The sequence below is a fragment of the Pyrus communis genome, chromosome 11 (genome assembly GCF_041283825.1).
Source record: "Pyrus communis isolate YQ-2024b chromosome 11, ASM4128382v1, whole genome shotgun sequence".
Taxonomy (NCBI): domain Eukaryota; kingdom Viridiplantae; phylum Streptophyta; class Magnoliopsida; order Rosales; family Rosaceae; genus Pyrus; species Pyrus communis.
The window spans coordinates 25,676,424-25,687,369 of record NC_142575.1 but is presented as its reverse complement, the minus strand read 5'-3'; the positions used below and the strand labels follow the sequence as shown (position 1 = coordinate 25,687,369).

Here is a 10,946-nt window from a genome sequence, read left to right as displayed (position 1 = left end):
TGAATCACATTATTGTGCGCGCACGAAAGACCTTTTTTGTAACATCCCACATCGACCAACGGAGAAGGGGTGATGTGCCTTATATGTACATGTCCACCTCCGTATAGCACGAGGCTTTTTGGGGACTCACTGGCTTCGGGTTCCATCGGAACTCTGAAGTTAAGCGAGTTCTGGTGAGAGCAAGCCCAGGATGGGTGACCCACTGGGAAGTTCTCGTGTGAGTTCTCAGAAACAAAACTGTGAGGGCGTGGCCGGGGCCCAAAGTGAACATTATCGTGCTACGGTAGAGTCGAGTCCGAGATGTGATGGAGCCCGGGTCGGGATGTGACATTTTATCACCGGCGCTACACACCTTTTAAGATACTTTGAATGTATTTGCAAATAGAGAAAATAATATTGAATAGGAATGTTATATTTGGTGAAGCCGTGTCCTCAAAAGGGGCTGCTGGCTTTATATATAAAAGATAAAAGATAGAAAAAATGGTTCACATCACATATATACCATACTTCGTCATTTTATGATTATTGTCCTCTTTTACATATATCAAGTAGAAAGATAATATATATATATATATATATATATATATATATATATATATATAATTTTAATTGCCATCAGCTTTGAGATATGTTTTTCAAAGGAGAAATCTTGAGAGCCCTACTTTCTCACCAGTTTCCTGAACGTCAATTTGAGTTTGGAGTTTATACTCCCTCAAAGTGAACTGCCTATAAGTTGATGGTTCATCACCGCAGCTTCGGACCACTACATCGTAGGAGGGGCAGTAGAAATATGCCACAGAAAACCTCTCAACTTCTTGTCCGGTAACCACTCGGTGTTTGATGCTCTTGTATATGCCATTGCTCAAGGCCTGCGTTATGTGACACATACGAATACACATATATTAGGGTATATGTTTTCCAAGAGACATTTTTTGAAGCTGGAATTGGAACATATGTAGTAAATATTTATGATACTATTTCCCCAATATGTATGAGAAATACCCATATATATATTCGAAAAATTGATATGTTGAATTTTAATATATATCAAAGTTCCTATTTAACTATAAAAAAAATAAAAAAATTTGAGTCAAACCTAATCCCAATATCTAAAATCCGATTATACACTTATTTATTCTGTTTTTTTTTTTTAATAAAAGTAAGGGTAATGCTAGAGAAACTAAAATTTTAAATTAAATTTGCAAACTAAATGATGTGCCACCAATAAGACATAAACACATTAAAATCAACATTTCAATAATAATTCAATTATCAACAACCACATCATTTAGTTTTTAATATCCTTCAACAATCATCCTTGTTAAAACCCTACTAAAACTGAAACTTTCACCCCTCTTAAGTTATACAAAGTATAATTTGAACAATATAACTTAAAGATATATGAATATTACCTCAAACAAGTCCCCAATGTTGACAATGAGAGCTTCAGGATTGGGTTTAACAGCCATCCATCTTCCATCTTTAAATATTTCCAGACCTCCTACTTGGTCCTGGTGAACTATAGTTAGGAAATCGGTATCAGTGTGCGAGACGAGGCCAAACACTTGCGAAGGAAACGGACGTGGAGCGTATCTATTCAGTCGAAGATAACTACTTCTTGGTGGGCAATTCTCTTCAAAGTAAATCGATTGGACACCCAAAGGCTGGGCCAGAATTTCAGCTAAGTTTTTAGCCAAACCAGATACCACCTTCACGAATGCTTCAATTGTTGACCTATAAGACGGTAATTAACCAAACATGGAAAATAATTGGGGGGAAATAATAAACTAAGGTCGTTTGATAACCATTTCGTCTACAATTTTTGCTTTTTTGACAACTGAAAACCAAAAACTTTTGGTTAATGTTTTCAATTTTTATTCCAATGAACAGAAACAAAAAACTGAAAGATATTTTTTTTAAGCTTTCAAAATTTATATAGTTTGGTTTTGATTTTCAATTTTCTCTTTTTAAAAAAAAAAAACTAAAAATAATTACCAAATAAAATTTCAAATAAAAATTAAAATAATTATCAAACGCACCATAAATAATTTACTAGTCTATGATCATAAGCATATTGCGGTGACAAAATACTTGGGGTAGGAGCACAGCATTTTCACGTGGTTTTGTTAGCTCATGTGATATAGTTACGGTTGAGAAACATATGAATTTTTTTTAGCAGGTGACGCTAGCTTTTATCACACTGACAAAAGGCAATTACAACTATGCACTTCGATTCCCGTTAGTTGTCGTCCTTCTTAACAACTAACTATTTAACTCACAAACGTTATTGTTATCTTAAACAAACACACGACCTTTTGTTTTAAGCCATGATATCAATCAATAAAACAAAGACATGTTTATAATATTTGTTGATGAAATTATCACAGTAACAAAAACACGGATTATAATATTTGTGAATGACAAGTAGGTTATGCAAGCAACATAAAATACAAATATTCGTACTTTACATCGCTTGCATATATACCCGATTAAAATTAGGATAATTTTTTTAAACACGTATTTCTCAAGCTAAGTAAAGTATGAATATTCGAATTTGTGAATGACCTCTATTGAAATTTACCCAAAGCCTGTCGGGCCAAAGACATTCATGCATGTTATGCATATGTGGTAATCACGTGATAACGACTGATCCATGCATGTGGCAGGCCAGGCAATGGATGGTGCCTGCCTGCAAGAACGTAGTAGGGTTAGACGTCCCCCTGCTGGATTGACAAATGACAACATGTCTCCCTTCAAGTACGAAATGCGACATATTCAGGTACCCTACAATCCCCATCCATATAATGCAGATGGATTCTAAAAAAACGTACTTTATCCATCCACATATAGGCTATAGCTAACAATGAGTCCTCATACCCAGCTAATGAAATGTTTCTTCACTGGCCGAGGTATAAAGGGACCAAGATGATCCCAGACCTAACATGAATTTGAAAAAAAATAAGATTAGTATACACCTATTTCTATTGCTTTGCAAACCCTTTTATTAGGCAATGCTTGAAACAAATTCAATCTTTCTCTCTTTTTTCATTCCAATACATCTTCCTCCTATTGCAGAATTAAGTATATTTTATCAGTACTGCTCTCCTAAAGTTCTCATTTTGAAGACTTATGAAGTCCAAGTGCATACTAGTTACAAGATTATATTAGTTTAAATTTAAAGGCTTGAAATATTTATCAACTTAATAAACCAAAACCAACTTAAAATCTATGAACCAATGGAAAACTCAATTTTTTGTTTTGGTTTAAGTTGCCAAATATTTTAAGCTATTGAATCTAAACTAATATAGTCTTGTTGCTATTACGCATTTAGTCCTCACAAGTCCTCAAATGAGGACCTTAAGAGAGTAGGACTCATATTTTATATGATCATTTATCATATATCATCAATAACCTATAAATTAAAACCCATCATTCAGTTTTAATTAAAAAAAATTCTTCCTTCACAATCTAATCTCTTTCATGATGCACTGCTGACGATTCCCCCTCTTCTTTTGAAATTTGATATGCATTTTACCATTCCAAATTCTAAATCTATTAAATAAGCAAACAATAAGGTTTGTAAAACTCTGTTATTTTCTATAAACTTTTATATGTTTCTACTCTACTCTACTCTACTCTACTCTATCTCTTACTTTGAGTACTAGGATTTGTAAATTTTTATTAACTATCCTTATTGAGTTTACTAATTATTTCAATAGTATAGATGACATCATGTAATAGTTTCAAAATATGAAAACTCGTCTAGAATAGTTATGATTATTTTAAATAGATAAGATTGTTGATGAGATGTTAACTTTAACTTTTAATTACTTTGGATGGATATTATGGTATTTTGGTTAGTAATTTTGTAAATACTATTCCTTTTTTTTTTTTTTTTTAATTTTATCTAACCCTCTCACATGATACCCTATGAGTCTATATATTCTCCAATGACCAATTGTGAAATCTTGTCCTCGGATTTCACTATTTAAAATTACATATTTTGTATTCTTAGTTTCGACGCATTTATAATTACGGCGTATAGTTTTTTTTTTTTTTGATAAGTAAAAAGACGAAAACGCCCTTAATGAACAAAACAGACTTTTCGAGGACATATTTAATTCCTATATGTTTTGTCATTTTTATTTACATATTTGGATAGAGCTTGACCTCACAAGTGCGTAGATGAAAACCGTTCGTGAAACGAAGTTTTAATGAAGGAGAAATTAGCGGTTAAATGTAGGGGTAAAATAGTAATTAACCACTAATCTGAAGGCTCCAATTTTGCTAGAGCAGCAATCTAGGTGCCACGTGTACGACTGAGTTGGGAAGAAGAGAAGAGAAAGGAAGGACAGGAGGGGAGAAATTGGCAAACCAAAAAGGAGAGAAATAAAGGAAATGAAATGAGGGAGGAACCAGCCAAACCCAGACCCCCTTCGACCTGCCGACCAGACCTAACCGTATCTTCCTATTTCGGCCATCGTTGACTATGGGCCAGTGCCATATTGATCCTCACTTCGAATCCAGTTGATCCCTATTCCATTTTCACCCAAACTCGACAAAGATTGGCTTTCTTTTCTCAAAGAATAACGTCGGTGGTGCCGAGAAGTCTATGGCGGTGATTCACCATTCCTGGAAGTATTACAGTCAATTACCACCATCAATCAACTCCTTTCAACCCCAGGAACAATGCCCATAGTTTGGTTGAGGCGTCAGAGCTTGTTTTGGAGTCGAATCTAAGGTTCTGACGGATCGAGGTTAGTTTCAAGTATTTCCCGGCCGAATTGAACTTCAGCCCATGTATAAAAGTTCTTCCCCTTGGTGTGTTCTACAATTCTGTAAAAGTTGGTAATTTTTGGAGTTTGTCGGAAAATTGGGTTTCCATTCGCCGGAAACTGGCACATGCAGCGACGCATGGCCAGTGGGCCGACGATGCCTTTTTAAGTTAAATTAGATGTCCTAATTTCATATTTGATATCCATTTGATGTGATTTGATTGTTTGAACCTAGTTTCATTATGGTACGCCACTTTATCATTATATGAATCGACGATTCGACCGCTGGATCGACATAAAATTTGACGTACAGATCTTGATGAATTGAATTACTGGGGTTGACTTTGATCCAAATGTTTTTAACCATCCTTAAGTTCTAAAATTAGTATTACTAGAGACTCAATGAGGCTTTGCGGACCTATCTCGATGAGTGAATTTAATATATATGATATGGTTATTACCTTGATTTTGTATTTAGTATCCTTTGTGGATATGACTTGGTTTTATAAATGTGATTTCTATTAAAATGTGATTTTTAATAATTAGCCATCGATCTAGTATTATGAAATGTGATTTGACTTACGCATTGGGAATATTTGTGAAATGTGATTGAAACGCATGTTGGATTGTTTGTTAAATGTGAAGGCTAGCAGTGGACCGTTAACCTATTGTCATGGGGATTCGTTGCTTCAATATCGTTTCATTTCTTACTTATTTGGTCCGTTCTAAATTTAGTACTTGTGCTTGTTTCATTTCGTTGAGCCTTCGTGAATTGAGTAACTTGATTCATGTCTTGTTTCTTCTAGCCGTTGTTATGTTTCTTGGACTTCTGCTTGATTCCATTGAGTGGTCTGGAACTGGGTTCTATTGAGTGGTCTGGTTCCCTGCTCCGTCTGGATTCCGTTGAGTGGTCTGAAATTGTATCCTGCTTTGGAATTTCGTTGAGTGGTTTGATATCCATTGTACTCCGCAATTTCGTTGAGTGGTCTGATATCCATTGTACTTTGCAATTCCGTTAAGTGGTCCGGAATCGTATCCACTCGGATTTCATTGAGAAGTCTGAAATCCCTTCTACTCCGCAATTCCGTTAAGTGGTCCAGAATTGTATACTGGTTTGAATTCCGTTTAGTGGTCCAAAATCCCACTTAGTATTTTGGTTTCATTGAGTGGTCTAAAACCTGATGTTGTTGGATTCGTTGAGTGGTTCAAAATCACATCATTGACTTCATTGATTCGTTGGATTTGGTCTAAATTGAGAAAACTTCATAGATGTAGGCTTTGGCCGAAGTGTGTCGCTCTAGGTGTATTGTATGGATTATTAATTGACGTGATTGTGGAATGGTGTTGGAAAACATATGTGTGTTTGAATGGCAAGATGACAACTTTTGTTTGGCCTATGGTTGATGTGTAGTGTGGTACTCTATGTTTTCTGCTAGGAAGTGTTTTACGAAAAGTTCAGAGTTTAACAAATGGTGAACTACGAATGGCTTGATCCCGTCAGAGGGTACATAGGCAGTCTAACAAAGAGGTTAGATGCAGCCATAGAGTAAACAAAAAAATTACTATGCAATTCAAATCTTGAGTTGTGCTTTGTCCATATCCCGGGGGTGGGGTATGTTAGATATACGGGTACTTGGTGACATCACGTGTTGATCCTGACGTACATCGGGATCAGGACGTGACACCAATACATTGATCTGAAGATAATTCACACAAAAATACATAAAATTAAACTCCTAAGATTACCACAAATACAAACACCTCCATACTATAGCGCAAGCTCCACGATACAAATCCACCACAAAGACCACAAACATAACAGTAGATATGCTGCAGTAGGGGTTGGGATTTTTCTCATTTTCCTTGGTCACTGGTCAGTTGTCTTGCAAATGTAGATATTATTAAATCTTAGAAAAATACTCACGCAAGAAGTTTAGTTTAGAGTTCAATAATATTGCTAAAAATAACTAATTTTACTAACCAATGAAAATATATATGGTCCAATTGGTAATGCGTATGCTTTTAGGTCCTTCAAGACTAAAAGTTTTTATGTGTAATAGTTCCACTGGTATGTTAAGCAAATGATTCATGTTATAAGCAATTTATTAATTTCATATTCTACATTCACAGTATATCAATTATGTCTTTCACGCATATTATAATATGCCAATAAATAATACATTACGATAATGTCGCATTAAAATTTAATTCAATCGGTATGTTGTTACTTGATAATAACCAAGATCATCTGTCCTATATTTTCCAATAGGTTAATCCAAAACTTCCCATGTTATTAATTGTTACGACATGTAGCATTGTAAAAATGAATATAAATATACCTACTAAAAGCATATGAATCTAAATATATACATCGTCTACTTGGTTTTTATAAAGCGTTTATGTATACGTACATGATATATATTAAATAGTTTAAACTAATTTTAAGGGAGTGATTTTTTATTTCAAGGGATTTAAGGCAAACGAGAAAGAATGTACTACAAAACATTAATTGGATATGAGAGATAAGAAATGCACTATATGATTATTACAAAGATATGTAAAAGGCATTTGCAAATGACTCCTTTTAAGTGGTCAATTGTAAATCTCTCTTGTGTATATTTGTAATGCTCATGTGGTGCATTCTAACTTCTCCTATCAATATTTTCTGATCCATTTCTTGCTAATTTGGCCACAATCTCAGGGACCTAATAAAATTCCTTAATCACAGAAGTAAACTTAAGATTTATAGTTCAAACTTCGAAGTTTATGATGATTTAGTACTCAGATTATTGCAGTACAAGAAAGTGACTATTTAGTCACAACACGTTAATCTTTTAATGAAACTTCTTGTAACTAAATACATATTAGTCGACAATTTAAAAAACATGAGTCGCATTCTTAATTTTAACAAGATATCATTATCAAGGGTATATGCTTATTCTATACATAAACAAAGTACCATTCTTACATTATCCACGTCATCTTCATTCTCGGAAATTTAAGTAAGCATCTAATCTGCTATTGTGTTTCTTAGTCATAAGCCTGGCTAATTAATTAACAAATATATTATCATATATTTTTGTTCCTTTTTCTTTTCAGAATGTATTAAGGTGAAAAGAAAATTTTAAAGGTGAAATAGTAAAAGTACGTACTTGAGACTCTTGTGAAGATCATTCATTGTTGGAATTTCGTTGAGTGATATATGAAATGCTTCTGACCATAAGAACTGCCTCAAACAAGTAGCTTGTGGATTTCCCCAGCGGTAACAGTTGCTGGATAAATTCAAGAAATTGTTTTCAACCTTTTCTGCAAAGGGCATGTGAAATAGCCTCTTTTGCTCATATTGCATGCTCTTTATAACTTTTTGTGAAACTCCATGATTCACAACTTGGAAGAAACCCCATTGGTTTGCAGCTTGAGCGATATCATTCATACACTTGTCTCTCTCTAAGTGACCCAAATTTAGATGGCTAAGATCTATCACAGGCAACTCACATTCCTCAGCAAGAGAAAGCTTGTCATAATCATGACTTGTTAATAATGCTTCATGGCTGGAATTCTGTAAGAGTGTTGCCTTCCAGGTTTGTTGGAATGGAGGTTCGAAATCCATTAGTACTGCCTTGGAATCTGAAACATGCTTTTAAACCCTCAGAATTTGAAATATTTGAACCCTAAGAATAAGGATGTAATTAATTGAATACATCCCACGAAATTAGAAACATTATGAAATTAAGCCATATGCACAAACTTACTATTTAATATGAAGCACAAGCAAATGATTTATAGCTCAGTTATATATTAAGAGCACACACTCTTTCTTATGTCTTCTGATATCGCTTGTATCACATAAAAGCAGCAAATCCACAACTTTTACAATCCTATATTACCTTTGTGTTCACAATATATAGGGTCAGGTATATATACCATCACATAGGAAAGGGTAACATTATACAGTTGAATTTCCAAAAGAATAAAGTTTTTTTTTTTTTTAATTTTATAATTTTTTTAACAAATGTTGCAGTTATAAGGTTACTCCACAATGCAATTTAATGATCGGAAACGTTAAAATGTATTTAGTTCTTTCAAGGATTATCCTTGTAAAATCATCAAGCTAGATTAGAAAACGAGAAAATTAGAATTAGATGCTTCATTTTAGACTTTTGTAGACTAAACATTTATGCTTTTTGAGTTTTTGATTAAGCTTTTGAAACATTTGATTAAGATATTCAGACTTGAACTACTTCAGATTAATTGAAATTAATTTACATTTAAATATATGCTATATATTTTAAATAATTTCAACTATATTTAAATCTAAAAATTTAAACTTTTCGAATCTAAATGTACACCCACGCCAAATGGAAACGTACCAACATTAAATGAAAACGTACCAACGTCAAACGAAAACGTACCAACCCCGAATTAAAACATACCCAATTATAAACTATATTAAAATGAATATTCATCTTTTTGGAATGTTTAAAAATATGTTTGATTCATACACAATGCTCTAGATAGTCTTGTTTTTTGGTAGATAAGTCTCTAGAATAAATTTTAGTTGATTAGAGATAAATCCTTATTATTGTAGATAATGCTAAACAATAACAATAAATCATATAATTTTGTATTAACAAAAAGGCTATTGTCCGTTAATTAATGACTTTTTCTATAAAAAAAATTAATTAATTAAAGTAATTTAAACTTTTACATTGTTAACGACTCTTTCTATAAAAAAAATTTAATTAATTAAAGTAATGCCTCATTATTAGGACAAAAAGTAATAAAACTTATGTTTTGAAAACAAATGTACCAAAAATTCAAATGTACCAAGAAGCCAAATGGACCAAAAATTCAAATGATGTACCATTATAATCAAACGTACCGATATAACCAAACGTACCTAGCAATGAGTTTTGTTACATTCTATTTAATTTACTAAAATAAATATTTTAATAAAAATTAAAAAAAATCTTAAATCATCCTAATAAGAGATGCATAACAATAGAGGAAAAAAAGGGAATATAACGTGAATAGACTTCTAATGAAATAAAATTAAAGTACCAAAATTGTAGGGAAAATGTTTAATCAAATCTGCAAAAGGAATAGATGTTTAGTCTATGATATTTAAAAACGAGGCGTCTATATCAAAACATCCCTTAGAAAAATTGTTTGGTCAGACAAATTATGCCTATAAGCATTTGTGCGTTCATCAAATACCTGAAAAACTGTTAAACACTAGTCTCATTCATATTGCCATTTGTTGGCTATTTATATGTATATACACACACATGGCGATATATATGTATATACAAACACATACTTTAAAACCATTAAGACAAATTCATAATCACTAGGACATCTACTTTTAGCAATAACAAATTAATATGCGAGGTAATGCTAGGGAGACTAAATTTATAAACAAAATTTTGAAAACTAAAAGACATGAATATTAATGATTGGTTTATTACTTAATCGTTAATAAACGTGATCATTCTTATTTATTAAAATGATAGCAATTTAATTGAGGGATTTATTGGTTTCATACTAGAGTGGTTTTTACAACAATGATCATTGAAAGAATACCTAATTTTATAAGTGCGTGTGTGTGTGTGTAAAATAGTTATATATGTACGGGTCTGTTGAACTTATCCATCCACCAGCTTAACCGGCGAAGCTAACAAATTTATTAGCTTCAATTTTTTATTTTCGGCGGGTCAGTTGAAAATTAGATTCAACTAGCCACACATAACTATGATCTTCATGTTTCCATTTCTCTTGCAGACGATTTTAGGAAGATGGATGATGAAACCCTAAGACTAGGGTTGAAGAGACCAAGATAAACAGGAATGCATAGAAAGTGAAAACAGGTGTGCGGACTTTTCCTGTTTTTATCATTCTTTTTGTGCAATAACTAAATGAACCGTGATGATCAATAAGTGCACCCGATTACCTGTAACCTTCTGATGTTCTCCTCAGAGCTCCAAATTAAGTCATTCTTGAAAAGCAATACTTCGAAATTGACTAAATATGACAGAAAATTCTAGGATTCCAGGACATTACGAAGAGAAATGTATAGTGATCTACGCCATGAAGTGTGGAATAGAATTGACAACAGCTTAGGTGGAGTGATTAGTAGTAGTGTGTTGATTAGGAATCTATGGCTGAAATGGA

At 33.0% G+C, this 10,946-nt stretch overlaps 1 protein-coding gene across 1 annotated transcript; it reads right to left on the bottom strand.

The window, feature by feature from the left end:
* Window positions 1–565: 565 nt before the first annotated feature.
* Window positions 566–8,403, bottom strand: LOC137741660 (gibberellin 2-beta-dioxygenase 8-like). Its single transcript, XM_068481356.2, has 3 exons — window positions 7,928–8,403; window positions 1,413–1,734; window positions 566–869 (listed from the first exon to the last, which is right to left on the bottom strand). The coding sequence occupies exons 1-3, from the start codon at window positions 8,383–8,385 to the stop codon at window positions 636–638; spliced, it is 1,014 nt and encodes a 337-aa protein (XP_068337457.2). The 5' UTR covers window positions 8,386–8,403; the 3' UTR covers window positions 566–635.
* Window positions 8,404–10,946: the final 2,543 nt, after the last annotated feature.

Excerpts from the sequence above, each read along its gene's own strand:
- LOC137741660 (XM_068481356.2), bottom strand. The coding sequence starts at position 8,385 with ATGGATTTCGAACCTCCATTCCAACAAACCTGGAAGGCAACACTCTTA. Across the intron at positions 1,735-7,927 it reads GATCTTCACAAGAGTCTCAA|GTCAACAATTGAAGCATTCG; the intron begins GTACGTACTTTT and ends ACCGTCTTATAG. Across the intron at positions 870-1,412 it reads ACATTGGGGACTTGTTTGAG|GCCTTGAGCAATGGCATATA; the intron begins GTAATATTCATA and ends CACATAACGCAG.